The sequence below is a fragment of the Carassius carassius genome, chromosome 24 (assembly GCF_963082965.1).
Source record: "Carassius carassius chromosome 24, fCarCar2.1, whole genome shotgun sequence".
NCBI classification, from domain to species: domain Eukaryota; kingdom Metazoa; phylum Chordata; class Actinopteri; order Cypriniformes; family Cyprinidae; genus Carassius; species Carassius carassius.
This window is the reverse complement of record NC_081778.1, coordinates 28,971,728-28,986,886: the sequence shown is the minus strand read 5'-3', so window position 1 is coordinate 28,986,886 and position 15,159 is coordinate 28,971,728. Positions and strand designations below refer to the sequence as shown.

Genomic DNA, 15,159 nt, shown 5'->3' with positions numbered 1-15,159 from the left:
GTCTGAGACAAGGTCTTTAGGGGATCTGTATCTGGGGCTCTAGTTGTCCTGGTCTCCGCTGTCTTTCAGGGATGTAGAGGTCCTTTCTAGGTGCTGATCCAGCATCTGGTCTGGATACGTACTGGATCCGGGTGACTGCAGTGACCTGGATACAGACTGGATCTGGTGGCTACGGTGACCTCGGAATAAGAGAGAAACAGACTAATATTAGTGTAGATGCCATTCTTCTAATGATGTAGCAAGTACATCGTGTGTTATGGGAAGTGTTCCCAGTTCTGGTTTACCTAATTAATGCAGCCTAAAAATCTTTTAACGGATTTTGATATTAGAAGCACATTAGTGTGTTATGTGTAAGCCAGGTTAAAGAGATGGGTCTTTAATCTAGATTTAAACTGCAAGAGTGTGTCATTATGTGTAACAAACAGTATAAACCATCAAGAAAAATGTCTGTGTGTATTTTGTAAGCATTTTAAAAAATTAAACACAAGTTTCAAATCTTTTTTTAGCTTTTTTTTTACAGTTTTGTTCAACAGGATGCTCACGAAAAGCGGGCAAAGAAAACAAAATTTTCTTCTTGAATGTTTGTGAATAGTTCTCATTTAGGGTCATTAACGTGCATGCAAAGTTTTGACATGTAGGTGTGTTTTGGAAAGTCAATACAAATTCCGTTACGCCTTTTGTGTTGTGGTTAAATTGAGTCCCCCATTTACCCTGATTGGTTTCCTTCCAATTACCAAAAAAAATAAAAAAATAAAAATAATAATAATAATTCACATTGAGAAAAAAGAAAACCTTTATTGTAGTTTGTGACCTACATGAGAACAATTTTATCCTTACAAGGGTTTGAGGAACAGACATAACAAAAAGGCAGAGGAAGTACAAATAGGAATAAATGTTTACACTAAGTACAAATTATGTTAGACAGCATTTATATGTTTAGTTATTTACAGCTCATTGTGTAAATAGTGACTACAAACTAAACGAAAAAGAAGTTTATTCAAGTGTGCTATTGTATACTTCTTTTAAATGAAAAATAGGAAAGTATGCTTTTAGTTTACTTTTTATGCACTTCTCCGAAATGGGCTTTATGTACTCCTCAGAAATATACGTAATATACTTATACTTAAAAATTTAAGTATACTTGACTTATACTTCTAAATATATTTGAGCTATACTTGTGTTCCTAGAATCCATGTTTTCATTATTACATGGTAGAGGGCGCTAGTACACATCTTCTGCACAAAATTTCCAAAAAACACAAGTGAAGAAAAAAAAAAAAACACAAGATATTAACACATGCAACCTAACTCGATCATCTGACATGAAACAGCATCAAAACTGTAACATTATGGAATAAAATGTTGACCGATGAAGAGGTTATAATTACAGTCAAGTTTGGGGTGTTGATCGACTCCCATCTACATTTTGATTATCATTCTGAATCCAATTCATAGTCTTTTTACAGCTTTTTGTTCAAAATTTTATTTCTTTATTTTTTATGAAACACATTAAAGTGTTTTAAAAAGGAATGCATGAAGCTAGAATAAAATGTTTTTGTTTACAAGCAGATACCCTGTTCTTTCTTTGGATGTTTTGTATGTTCAGATATTCATAATATATACAAATTCAAATTCAGTTCTTAAAGTATGATGTAAAGTTCACTTAAAGAAAGAAACTTATGTGTATACTTGCAGTATAAAGCTACTAAACTAGTAGTTTACTAAAGACTATACTTCAAAGTGTACAAAGTATTAAATTAGTCAACTATCAGTATATATATAAGTTCACCTTTAGTATAATTGCAGTACAAACTTCAAATATAGAGGTAATCTAGTTGTGTACTCAATGTTTACTATTGTTATACTTTTATATACTAGAAAGTGGGCCAATTAAGTCCCAAGGAGTATTGAAACCGTACACTTACAAGTATACTACTAGAACACTGATATTTGTATACTTGCTACATAAAGTATACTTAAAAATATAAGGGAAGTACTCATGACATCTTGAATCATGACTTAGAAATAAAAACAGGATACATTTGACTCCAAAATGCTTCTTAACACATTTATGGAAAAATTGCTGCGTAGAAGTGTATATTCAAGCTATTTTGTCCACTTAAAAACATATATGAACCCAGTCTCGCTCAATAACGTAATACCAATCTAGATGGAGCTGTTTACATGTCTAATCATTCATTTACACAATCTACATTTAAGAGTTCACCCCGAAACCTTTTGAAATCTTTCCTTTTCAAAACTGTGGAGTGAAGGAAAGTAACATTGGTTGTTATTGTTAACAACTTACATCTTCAGTTTCTTAATGGTGAACTAAGTTGTGGTTGTGGACAACTTTCCTGTTACACTTGTTTACAGTTAATGAGGAAGTCACTGCCTGGAAAAAATCAAAACTCCGCCTTCAAAAACCCCAGAGACTCAGGCTATCTGCACTCATCTGTACTGAGACTCACAGACGTGCCACACGAGTTGAGTTTAAGGTAACATTCTTATGATTATTAACAATAATATAATAAAGTTTAAACAAAAAGAAAAAGAAAAGAATGTTAAGGATGTGGTTAGACATCCCGCACCACAACTTCCATATAGAAATTATAATAACGCAGGTTTCCTCCAAAATAGGCGACAAGACTTCAATCAGTTAGCAATGCTGTTTAGAAAATCATGCATATTTATACTGTGTAGAAAATATTACATTTACATACTATAAAACATTTATTATTACTATATTATTATGCGAGTTCATTAAAAGTGCTAATGTTGTCTGTCTCTCTCTTTCTCACTCTATATAATGAATATATTGATTCTCCTGAAATGTGAGTCATTTGCTCTTCTTCTTGTTTCATACAGAAGTACTGGTCATTGTTCAGCGCTGCAACATGACTCTGACAGTGTCTCAAGGTGAGGGTTTGACGGTCATCACCGTCACCTCAAACCCAAAGAGCAGATGGCCCCTACTGTGTCAGATTGTGGGTTTTCTGTGCTACAGTCCAGTCTGTTCTGTATCCCAAGACATCAAAAAAGGGCAACTGAAGGTTGTCCACACAAGTTTTGGAGTGAGTCTGACACTTATATTAATTGAAAATAGCCTTTTTGATATGTTCAGGTCTTGTGATTTTAGGATGGGTAGATTTTGGAATAGAACTTTAAAAAACATTCCATGTAAGATGCAGACATTTGGTTACAGTGTTACAATTTGGTTACAGTTATATTATGCCAGTACACAATGTATAATATTTTTTTTTAAAACACCGAAATGTTATGAAACCACAGAGCCCCGCCTAAAGGGACACGGTGCTGGGAAAACGGGAAAATGCTATCACAAATCAGATTTATTTTCTCTCTCAACTCTCATATTTCAGGTTAAGTTATGTCAGATTAAAAAGTCACAATCAACTTTTTATTTTATGTAAACTACTTAATGCAACATATAACCAGAAATGACATCTGTCTCACAATGCTGAAAAGAAAAGACAGAATTTTGAGATATATATTTGCCATTACATGTTTTATTTTTATTTTATGGTAGGGGAAACATAATTGTGAGACGTTAACTCAGAAATATAAGAAAAAAGCCAGAACTGTGAGATATAAACTTGGACTTGTAAGAAAGCCAGAAAAGAATTTATATCTCGCAGTACTGTTTTTTTGTTCTCTCTCTCTCTCAAAGGTTTGAGATATAAGCTTAGAAATGCAAGGAAAAAGTCGAATTGTGAGATAAGAAATAACAAGTACCTTATATATATATATATATATATATATATATATATAATTTTTTTTTTTTCATTCCAAAAATGGGCTTTTTTGTGATGGAAAAAGCTCAATGGCAGTGCTTTTGTGAGTGAGCACATAGTCTCTTGGGCACAGTACTTTTGTGAGATAATTCAAAATTACTGAAATATAATTTTTCCTCCCCATCTACCAAAAAAAAAAAAAAAAAAAATATTCCTTAGGGTCTCGAAAACATAGGAAAATATGTTGTGCTTTAGAAAATTTCTTACATTTTAGTAAAAAATGTATTTAAGCTATGCAACCATATGTAATTTATTCAAACAATATGAAACATTTTGAAAACATTGTTTAAAAACTTATTTATAACATTAAACATTTTTTGCCTCACCACACTGAAAGCTAAAATTTGATTGGTTGACTTAATGTGTCATTGTGCCAACTTTAGTATATTCTTAACAATATTGTTCTGTTGTTCCATAGATTGTGCAGATGTTAATTGGAGTCCTCAATATTGTGGTGGGGATTGTGTTTACATGCGTCGGGTTGTACTATAACATGTATAGAATGGCCCAGGGACCCTACTGGCTCGGTAGTGTGGTAAGACTCATTTTGATCATTTTCATGTTTCTAAATCAATCAGTGTTACGAGGTTTCATCTCACAAAGTATCATTCTTTAGATTTTTTACAAATCTGAAGCAAAAAAAAAAAAAAAAATGCACAGATGGTTTTATTGTTTGTTTGCTTTTGCTTATTATAGTTCCTTGTTGCTGGAATCGTGTGTATTCTTGCAGCTAGGTTTCCCAATTTTTGTCTGGTAGGTGTCTATCAAAGGCATTTGTCTTTATGACAGTTCCAGTTTTGCAAGTTTTATATATTGTTTGTATTTTACAGGTGATAATCGGGATGGTTTTGCAAATAGTCAGTGCTGCACTGGCTATCACTGCTGTTGTGCTGTATTCAGTGGACCTTGCAAATCATCATACGGAATACTGTGAAACCTACAATTCTTATTATTCAAGTTATGATTATGGTTATGGTTACGGTCATGGTTATAGAACACCTTCCCCAGAAATTAGTAGAAGAAATGACATCTGTCTGCAATACAGGAACCTCATTGAGGTAATAATTATATTTCTTTTCTGTAGATGTTACTGCACATTTTCTAAAAATACTTTACCAAAAAATAAAAAATTTGTCCAAATGTGCTTTTATTCCACCCCCCCCCCCCCCCACACCACCACCAAAACATGAAGGGGAGCTGTTATGTTTTATTGATAAAAGTCTAAGATTTGATTTTCCTTATGATAAACTGAGACTCTGATCTTTACTCACCCGTAGATGATCTTCAGAGGACTAGATATCATGATGATAGTGCTGTCGGTCCTTCAGCTCTGTGTGACCATCAGTTTCTGTGTTTTGACTGGAAAAGCTTTGTGCAAGAATGATGAAGATGCAAAGGTACTGAATCATCAGCATTAATAACAGTCAGTCAGTCAAATCCACTCTGATCATGAGAGTTTCAGAGAGCTGCTGTGTGTGTGTTAATGTTTGTTTGTTTGTGGTTTTGCAGTCGGTGGAGGATCCAGAACTTCACAAGCCGCTCGTGGAAGATGACACTGCGGGTGCTGCATGACAAGATGAACATGCAAAAGAATCAAAGTTGTTCTTTGTTCTTGTAATGCAATGACATTTTGTCTGTCAGTATTGTAGTGAAAAGATTTCAAGCAAATCTCATGCACCCACAACACTTTTAAATGTAAAGAGTATTACCTTTTTCAATTTTGTTGTGATCTTTGGGGCTGCTTTTTAAAATAAATGACTGGAGCACTTGATATCAACCCTTTTCATGTTTTAATTTTTTTTATTTAATCAGAATTTTCCTCTGTACAATGAAAAAAAAATTACAAATCAATAAACATTTATTTAGCAAACATTTTTATATAAAGCAGTTGTTTGCTAACTTTTCAGGTCAAGTGTCACCTTCATTTATATCAAAGCAATGAAGCTGGATCATGATTTCATTTATGGTTTATGATATTCTCTGTCCAGCCTTGCTGTTGAGCATGAAATTAGCCATATTTCTATCAACTAAAATGTTCCTAAACAGGAATGTTTACTTTTTTTATAGCAGTTGAAATTTCTTACAAAAATTCATCAAAAAGCAGAAGGAAAAATAGTTAATTAAATACTACATATGGCTTAGTAAATTACATTAGACTACAATCCTCACAATTCACAACTAGACTGTGCCAGATTACGCTTGATGAATCTGTAGGTAAAACATGGCAAGTCTATTTATAAAAATGTTATACAAAGTGGTTTACAGAAAAAAAATATTATTAGAAAAAAAAATGTAAACATAAAAAGGTTAATAAGACTAAAATAAAATTAACTTTTTTCAATTCAACTTCAATTCAACTTAAAAACTGAAGACAAGAATTCACAAGTAGCTGTAGGTGTGAGATCTTTTTATGCTGTATTGTGGCTTAATATTTGCTAATATCAACAGAGTTTATGATGTCTTCAGTTACATCCTGACCATAGACTCAGGTTCTTTAAATCTGAAGAGGAACAAAAAAGAAACATGAGATTCACTGAAAGGGACAAAAACAGCTCCACCTTCAACAGATCAGGATCAGATCAGAGTCAACCTTAAGTCTGCACTGTAACTCCCAAACAGTTACTTAAGGTGAGTCTGAATTTACTGTTTCAAGATCTGTAAAATTCACATGCTATTAAAAAAGTAAAACCATTCTAAAAGGTAAACATTGTGTCTTGAATCTCAACAACTTCTTTTTAGCAAAGTAGTTTTTGTTTTTTAACTCAAAAAGATTTTGAGTAAGATGTAGTAAAATTTGTTTTTTACGATATATATCTATTAGTGGATTTTATCTTTTATTACCTTTCAATTTTGTTGCGGTCTTTTTTTGGCCATTTTTATATAGCTAGGATAATTAAATAAATGAGCGGAGCACTTTGGCATAAACACTTTTTATGTATTTTCTTCTTACAACTTAGGCTACCTATTGTTTCACGTGCAACAATTAAAATACTTAAAGAAGATATTTTAAAAGACATAAACGTTTTTTTTTTTTGCCCTAGCTACAACAGTCAACAACCTCTGACATGTTGATACAGATAAGGACTTCAAAATATCTTCTTCTGCCCTAAAACGTGAAGCAGATATTTTATTCTATTTTTCAGTATAGGCTATGATTCAGTAGCAGCTGAAAACCCAAAGTTACAATAGCATGTGTGGGGATTTCCCTTTTTAAATAACTTACAGTAAAGCCAGGACTGGTTTTGCATTGGCTGACTGAAGCTCCAAAGCCTCGGAGCATAAACAATGCCGTCTGCTGCCTCATATGACTTACTACAGCCATCGAGCCTGGAACTTGCATGCATATTTTCATAATTAAAATGTGCTTAAATATAGGAACATTCTTCTAGCTGGCAGCGTATGACTGAAATTATTAAAAGCGGGAAGGAAAACCGATTTCAATGCTTTTTCGAGCAAAAGCATAGTTCCCTTTCATAGGTCACTTCAATGCTGCGGTGACGTCACCGCTATGGGAACACCTTCGGTGTGACGAATGTCTGAAGCCCTATACCATCCCGCCAATCCAATTGGCCAAATAGCGCGTGGCACCGCCCATGCATGCGTACGCATATATATACCTGGTGCCGCGCGCCATTTCACTCAGATTTCATTCCTTCAGTACGAAGCGAATCGTCTGTGCCCTATTATCTCGCGTTCTCAGCGATCATCTACGAGCAGTATACTCCTCTCCGCGGACGCGATGAGTCAACAAAAGGTAGGAGCCGTATGATGGGTTATCACGAGGAGGCACTTATGAGAGGTTCGTTGCAGCCTCTCTACAGGTTCTCTCCTTGATAGCCTATGGCTACAGTAAAATATGCATACACTTCCCCTGTGCACTACGCCAATAGGAAGTATCCGCGCTCTGGAGTGTATTTCTTAAGTCGCCTCGCGTCTAACCCCCACCGTTTCGCTTCTGCGGTCGCCGAGGCCCCGCACGAGGTGTTGGTTAGGGGCGATATGTGCGGCTTGACTATGAATACAGTGATGCACTGGAGTTCCATGTGCTCGCTCTCCCCCACTCGAGCGCGTTAATCAACAGTTTTTGCTCTTCAAATTGTGGATTACGGCTCACACAGCCGCCGCGTTTTCGCTAGCGGTTTGGCCCGATGTTATCTTGTTGGATTGAATCCTGCCATGGATACGCTTCAGGATTATATACAATGAAACGCAGCGAGTTTGACGCACACGCTTTTCTTCATGTTAATATACCAGGGACTATGCCCTTCACTGAGAGTGCTGTTAGACTGCTAATGCACATCTACCCTCTCACTGCAGTCCCCATACTCTAACATTGACTGTCTCGCAGCAAAGGCACCTCGAGCGTCATTGAATGGAGCTATCATTCGCGTGCCCCCTCAGACACTCTGCACAATCCAGCCTTCAGAGTTTGAGGGACGGCGCGGAGGCTGGCAAATATTGCCAGCATATGACGGTTCACACAGCCGCCGCGTTCTCGCTAGCGGCGCGGCCCGATGTTTATCTTGTTGGATTAAATCCTGCCGTGGATATGCTTCAGGATTATACACAACGAAACGCAGCGAATGTGACGCATGCGTTTTTCCTTCATGTTTGCCAAGGACTGTGTCCGCCTCCAGAGAGCGCTGTTGGACTGCTAATGCACATCTAAGCCTCTCACTGCAGTTTCCACACTCTAACATTTGACTGTCTCGCAGCAAGGGCACCTCGAGCGTCATTTAACTGAGTTATCATTTGAGCGCCCCCTCAGACACTCTGCACAATCCAGCCTTCAGAGTTTGAGGGATGGCGCGGAGGCTGGCAAAGATGGCCAGCGGATGACGGTTCACACGGCCGCCGCGTTCTCGCTAGCGGCGTGGTTCGATATTTATCTTGTTGGATTAAATCCTGCCGTGGATACGCTTCAGGATTATACACAACGAAACGCAGCGAGTTTGATGCATGCGTTTCCTTCATGTTCTCTAACATTGACTGTCTCGCAGCAAGTGCACCTCGAGCGTCATTGAACTGAGCTCTCATTCGCGCGCCCCTTCAGACACTCTGCACAATCCAGCCTTCAGAGTTTGAGGGACGGCGCGGAGGCTGGCAAAGATGGCCAGCGGATGACGGTTCACACGGCCGCCGCGTTCTCGCTAGCGGCGTGGTTCGATATTTATCTTGTTGGATTAAATCCTGCCGTGGATACGCTTCAGGATTATACACAACGAAACGCAGCGAGTTTGATGCATGCGTTTTCCTTTATGTTCTCTAACATTGACTGTCTCGCAGCAAGGGCACCTCGAGCGTCATTGAACTGAGCTCTCATTCGCGCGCCCCTTCAGACACTCTGCACAATCCAGCCTTCAGAGTTTGAGGGACGGCGCGGAGGTTGGCAAGGATGGCAAGTGTATGACGGCTCACACAGCTGCCGTGTTCTCGCTAGCAGCGTGGCCCGATGTTTATCCTTTTGGATTAAATCCTGCTGTGGATACGCTTCAGGATTATACACAATGAAACGCAGCGAGTTTGACGCATGCGTTTTCCTTAATGTTTGCCAGGGACTGTGCCCTCCACCAGAGAGTGCTGTTGGATTGCTATGCACATCTAACCCTCTCACTGCAGTCCCCACACACTCTACATTGTCTGCCTCGCAGCAAACGGTGCTTCGAGCAGCATTGGATTGAGCTGTAATGCCAAGCGTTCCCTCAGACACTCTGCGCCATCCAGCTTTCAGAATTCGAGGGGCGATTCAAGGGTCCTGCACAGACGACCCATTTATGACGGCTCGCTCAGCCGCCGTTTTTCGCTAGCGGCAGAGCCCGATGTTCAATCTGTTGGCCTAATTCTTACCGTGGACACGTTTCAGGATTATACACAACGAGACGCAACGGCTCTTATACATACACTTCCCCTGTGCACGAACGCCACAAGCTTTTCGTGCCCGGACATTTTAACATGTATACAGCGTTGCAGGAAGCAGAAATTTTGAGACCGCTAGTATAGTCTCGGGCCGTGTGTGAACGCTTGCCCGACATTTCTCTATGGGTGTTACGCACGATTTGTCACGGATACACCATTCAGTTTCAATAAGGCCCGCCTCCTTTCCGCAGAATTCTTTCCACGGCGGCGAAGCCGATGGAAATAGCGGTGCTATGACAGGAGATGTCAACTCTGCTGAGCAAAGGGGCTATAGAGGAAGTACACCCCTCTCAGATGGAGGCGGGGGTTTTTACAGCCGTCATTTAAAAATAAATAAATAAACACGGCGGATTACGACCCATTCTGGTTTTACACCATCTGAATCTTGCACTCAGGCTGAGGAAATTCAAGATTTTGATGATCATCAGAAGACTCAGGAAGTTCCTCAGATTCGCTTTAGAGAGCAAAGTGTATCAGTACTTCTCAAAGTGCATGGATGGATCGTTGGCCCCGTTGCGGCCCCAGGGCGTTCGTGTTTGAACTATTTTAGGCGATTGGCTGGTGTTTAGCGCAATCGCAGACTTAAGCACACTCTCATGGGGATCTTGTGCTGAATCATTTAACTGCCTGGGCTTACGCATGGAATGTTTCACCCCGTTGTCTCCGCATCGGACGATTCCGGTGACACGGCGATGTGTGATGTCGCTAAAACTATGTATGTCAACCAAATTCTCCTGACCGGAGTCCGGCTGGGGATTTGCGCTTCCCGAGAGACTGTCACGACGGATGCGTCTTTGACCGACTGGGGAGCTGTTTGTCAAGGGAGTTGGCACATAAACAGGTTGGAATTACTGGCTGTTTTTCTGGCTCTCCAGTATTTCTTGAATCTGCTGATCGGCCGTCATGTGCTGCTCAGATCAGACAACACAGCGGTTGTGTCATATCTGAATCATCAGAGAGGATTATGCTCTCGCCCCCTGTGCAGGCTGGCGAAACATGTTCTTTGTTTTCAGAACTAAATTCTATCGATCCGAGCTGTTCATGTCCCCGGACGTTGGACTTTGGAGCGAATTTGCTATCCAGGCAGACTCTGGAGCAAGCAGAGTGGGGATTGCACCCCCAAAGGGTAGTCTCCTATGGAAGATTTTCGGGGAAGCGAAGTGGTTTTGTTTGCGTCAAACACGACTACGCATTACCCGCTTTGGTTCTCCCTATGCCCTCCAGCACCCCTGGACTTGGATGCAGTAGCCCACAACTGGCCCAGGACCAGTTTGTATGCGTTTTCCCCCAATCTGTCTGATTTCGGCGGTATTATGCAGAATACGGGTGGACAGGGTGGAACAGCTGCTGCTGGTGGCTCCGCGGTGGCACACACACAGCCGTGGTTTGTGGATCTGATCAATCTGTTAGCAGGCTCTCCATGGGAGATTCCCCTCAGACAGGATTTATTATCACAAGCACAGGGACTGATTTGGCACCCGAGGCCAGTTCTATGGAATCTGTGGGCGTGGCCTCTGAGCGGAGTGAGTTCATATGTCCCGGTCTTTCTGCTGAAACTACCGAGACTATACTGAATTCTAGAGCAGCTTCTACAAAACGCTTATATGCTTTCAAGTGGAGACTGTTTACGGCCTGGTGTGAAACTCATAATATGGATCCAGTTTACTGCCCAGTGGCGTCAGTACTGGAGTTCCTTCAGGAACGTTTTTCGGATGGAGTGACATCAGCTACCCTAAGGTTTACGTGTCAGCCATTCAGCTTACCACGAATATATAAATGGTGCCTCAGTGGGCCGTCATCCACTGTTTCTCGTTCATACAGGGTGCGCGACGGCTGAGGCCTTTTCCGGCCCGTGCGAGTTCCTTCATGATTTTCCATTGTGTTGCATGGTTTATCAGGGCATCTGTTTGAGCCCTTGGAATTTGTTCCGGATAAATCCTGACTTTATAGCACAGACTCTGTGGAAGTGTTGTTGCGACCAAGGCCTAATTATGTCCCTAGGTCGCATCTATCTCTTTCGCTTTCAGCAGGTGGTCATGGAGGCTTTTTCCCCTGCTGTGGCGAAGTCTGGAGATCTAAGTCTTGCCCTGTGAGAGCTTAAGACTTATTTGGATCGTACTGCCCCATGGTTGAGTATGACCAGATGTTGTCTGTTTGGACAAAGTAATAAAGGCCATGCGGTTACAAACGACGCATGTCCCATTGGCTGGTGGAGGCAATATATTTAGCCTATGAGGCGCGCGGGCTCGCTTCGCCCTTAGGAGTAAAAGGTCATTCCACGAGAGCAGTGGCTTCTTCTCAAGCCTTTCTCAGTGGATCTTCTATGGATGATATCTGTGCTGCGGCAGGCTGGTCCTCACCGAGCACTTTTATCAAGACTTACATGTCGATCCGTACAGGGCGCCCCAACCGAGGTTGGATGCATCTGTCGAGACTACTTTCCATTTCGAGACAGCGCCCGTGCTTATGCCTAACTGATACCGTCAGACGCGCTGTACATGTCACAGAGTCTATGTCTATCCCCAAAAAGGAAATCCTCTGGCTGGGAGACAGAGCGCTCTTGACAGTGTTGATCGTGAGACCCAGGCATTCTAAATGGCTGATGATCCAGTATCTGTGTGTCGTCAGTAGTTCCTCGGAATGGGCTAAAACTAGCCAGTCGTTGAGGTAGTTCAATACTCGCACTCCCCGCATTCTCAGGGGTGCGAGAGCGGCATCCATGCACCGTGTAAACGTACGGGGCGCTACGGAGAGGCCTAATGGAAGAACCATGTACTGATAAGTCTGCCCCTCGAAGGCGAATCTCAAGAATGGCCTGTGATGAGGTGCTATTTGAATGTGAAAGTAAGCGTCTTTCAGATCCACTGAGAAAAACCAATCCCTCGGGCGAATTTGCGCGAGTATTTGTTTGGTAGTTAACATTTTGAACGATCGCGTCATAAGCGCTTTGTTCAAACGTCTGAGATCTAGGATGGATCTGAGACCGCCATCCTTTTTTGGTACGAGGAAGTAGCGGCTGTAAAAGCCTGACTCGCGCTGCGCAGGGGGGACAGTTTCTATCGCCCCTTTTGCAAGAAGGTTTATCAGTTCGGCGCGAAGGACGTGTGTCATTTCGCTTTTCACTTTCGTTTCGACCACGGCGCGAAAGCGCAGCGGTCTGCGAGCGAACTGGAGCGAGTAACCTCGTTTTATTATATTCAAAACCCAATTTGATATGCCGGGGATGGCCTGCCATGCAGCGGCTCGTGCGGCTATGGGTTGAATGTGCTTCGGGCACTGGCCGCCTGTTATGAGGGGACCAGTAGCTCGAGTATGCTGTGCTTGGGACACTGTGGTGACAGCGCTTATTTGTAGGGTTGCGCACTGAGAAGTGGGCACGCGCGCTACATTTAGAGCACCTCCGGCGCGAGCGGGAAGGTGGGCATGAAAGGGGACCCGAGTGTGTTTTTGTGACACTTGGGGGAGTGTGTATACATGTAGGGGTGCGTACTGTGTAGTGGGCACACTGCCTACATAGTAAAAGCTCTTTTTGTGCTTTATTGAGGTCGCCGTGAAAGCGGCGTTTGTGTGCAGGCGTGCGTGCATTGTAACAGGCTCGTTTACTGCAGTATAGACATCTCCAACCGCCTTTAGTGAGGGGATTGGAGGAAGTATGTGAGGTTTCTTGTGTGGTGGTCCGGCCGCAGCGGGACTTAACCACGGTCTTTTCAGCACGAAGGTCAGGAGGGCTTCGGAGGCTCGGGGTTCAGCACAATCCTGGGCCGAGGTCCCCGTCTCTCTGGCGGTTTGCGGCTCGTAGAGCGAGAGCGGTGCTGGGTTTTGGTCGCTGGGCGAGACTGTAAGTCTGGCTGCGATGGCTTCGAGGTCTGAGGGGGCGGCGCATTTCTACGGCGTCCCGCAGCAGAGCTAGAGCGTTTCGGCAGGAAGTGTCTCATTGCTTGTGACGTCTTCTGAGCCTCAGTGAAGCGTTCAGCGAAACCCTTAACCGACTGGCCAAAGAGGCCGGAAGGAGAGATAGGAGAGTCAAGAAAGGCGGATTTGTCGGCGTCTTTCATCTCCGTGAGCGTGAGCCAGAGGTCTCGCTCTAAAACAGCGAGGCTTGCCATGCTTCGGCCGATCGCTTGTGCTGTGGTCTTTGTCGCACGCAGGGCTAGATCAGTAGCGCTGCGGAGATCTTTAAAATCATAGGTATCTGGGGCAGACTCGTCCAGGTTACGGAGAAGTCTGGCCTGAAAAACCTGAAGCACAGCCATGGTGTGTAGAGCCGAAGCAGCTTGACCAGCGGAGGTGTATGCTCGGCCAGCGAGAGCTGAGGTGGTGCGGCACGGTTTGGATGGATGCACGGGCTTCGACCGCCATCCTGCGGCTGAGGGCGGGCAGAGGTGTGCAGCAATTGCCTCCTCGAGAGGGGGGAGGCTCTCGTAACCGTGGTCTCGGGCGCAGTCGACAGAGGAGAGCGCTGACGAGACAGAAGTTTTCAAACGTGCGGAGAATGGGGCTTTCCACGACTTCGTGAGTTCATCGTGAACTTCCGGGAAGAAGGGGGCGTTTCTTTGCGGAGGGGCCGAAGGGCGCCCCTGCAAGAACCATTCGTCCAGCCTGCTTTTAGCGGGCTCGTCTGGAGGAGACCAGTCGAGCTGAAGGTCGCTGACAGCCCTTGTAAGCGCGCGAGTAAGCTCCGCGTCGATATCAGCGCGTTGTCCGGTGCAGCTGGGGGCTGTAGAGGGGGGGGGTCCGCAATGGAGCCCGACCATTCCTCACTACTGGACGCGGCGAGAGAAAGGCTGTCGTGTCTGTCTTCTTCCGCCTCAGGCGCTCCGAAGGAGAAGGGGGCGCTGGTGAGCAGAGACTGGCGCTGCTCGTCCACGAAGAGGACAGGCGAAGGAGAGAGAGCGGGCGAGGCACGCGGGGAGTGTTCCGGCGTGAGCTCATGTGTAGCAGTGTGCTCAGGCATTCTCTGATCGCTGCGTTTCTTACGCGGCACTTGAGAGAGAAGAGGCGGAGCGGGTGGAGCGTCGTGGCTGGTTTGAGCTAATCGAGCCCGCAGGGTCGATATAGCCATGTTGTCGCACTCAGGGCAGCCGCCCTTGGAGAGTGCATTCTCAGCATGCTCGCGGCCCAGGCAGGAGACACAGAGGATGTGGCGGTCCTTGCTGGGCAGAGGGCCTCGGCAGGAAGCGCAGGCCCGAGGCATTTGAAACAACGCCTCGAAATTTGCTCTTTTGCGAAAAAGTGTGATGCAGCGGCAAACACACTTAGCTTTTTAAAGGATATAGTCACGCCAGATGGCGCAGCAGGAAGCGAATGCTGAAGGCGGCGTCGGGATGAAGCACGAGCCGACGTCCTCAGATCTGCGTTGCAGTGCTATCCCGCTGAGAGGCTTTTCGACGGCGTGTAGAGGCTTCTCCGGAGAAGACAGTGAAGTGCAGGTG

General features: G+C 43.5%; 1 protein-coding gene across 1 annotated transcript; it reads left to right on the top strand.

Annotated features, from left to right (window-relative positions):
- The first annotated feature begins 2,387 nt into the window (after positions 1–2,387).
- Positions 2,388–5,588, top strand: LOC132103397 (uncharacterized). The gene is made up of 7 exons (XM_059508478.1): positions 2,388–2,497; positions 2,868–3,073; positions 4,230–4,346; positions 4,508–4,564; positions 4,642–4,869; positions 5,089–5,208; positions 5,321–5,588. The coding sequence occupies exons 2-7, from the start codon at positions 2,897–2,899 to the stop codon at positions 5,381–5,383; spliced, it is 762 nt and encodes a 253-aa protein (XP_059364461.1). The 5' UTR covers positions 2,388–2,497; positions 2,868–2,896; the 3' UTR covers positions 5,384–5,588.
- The last annotated feature ends 9,571 nt before the right edge of the window (positions 5,589–15,159 follow it).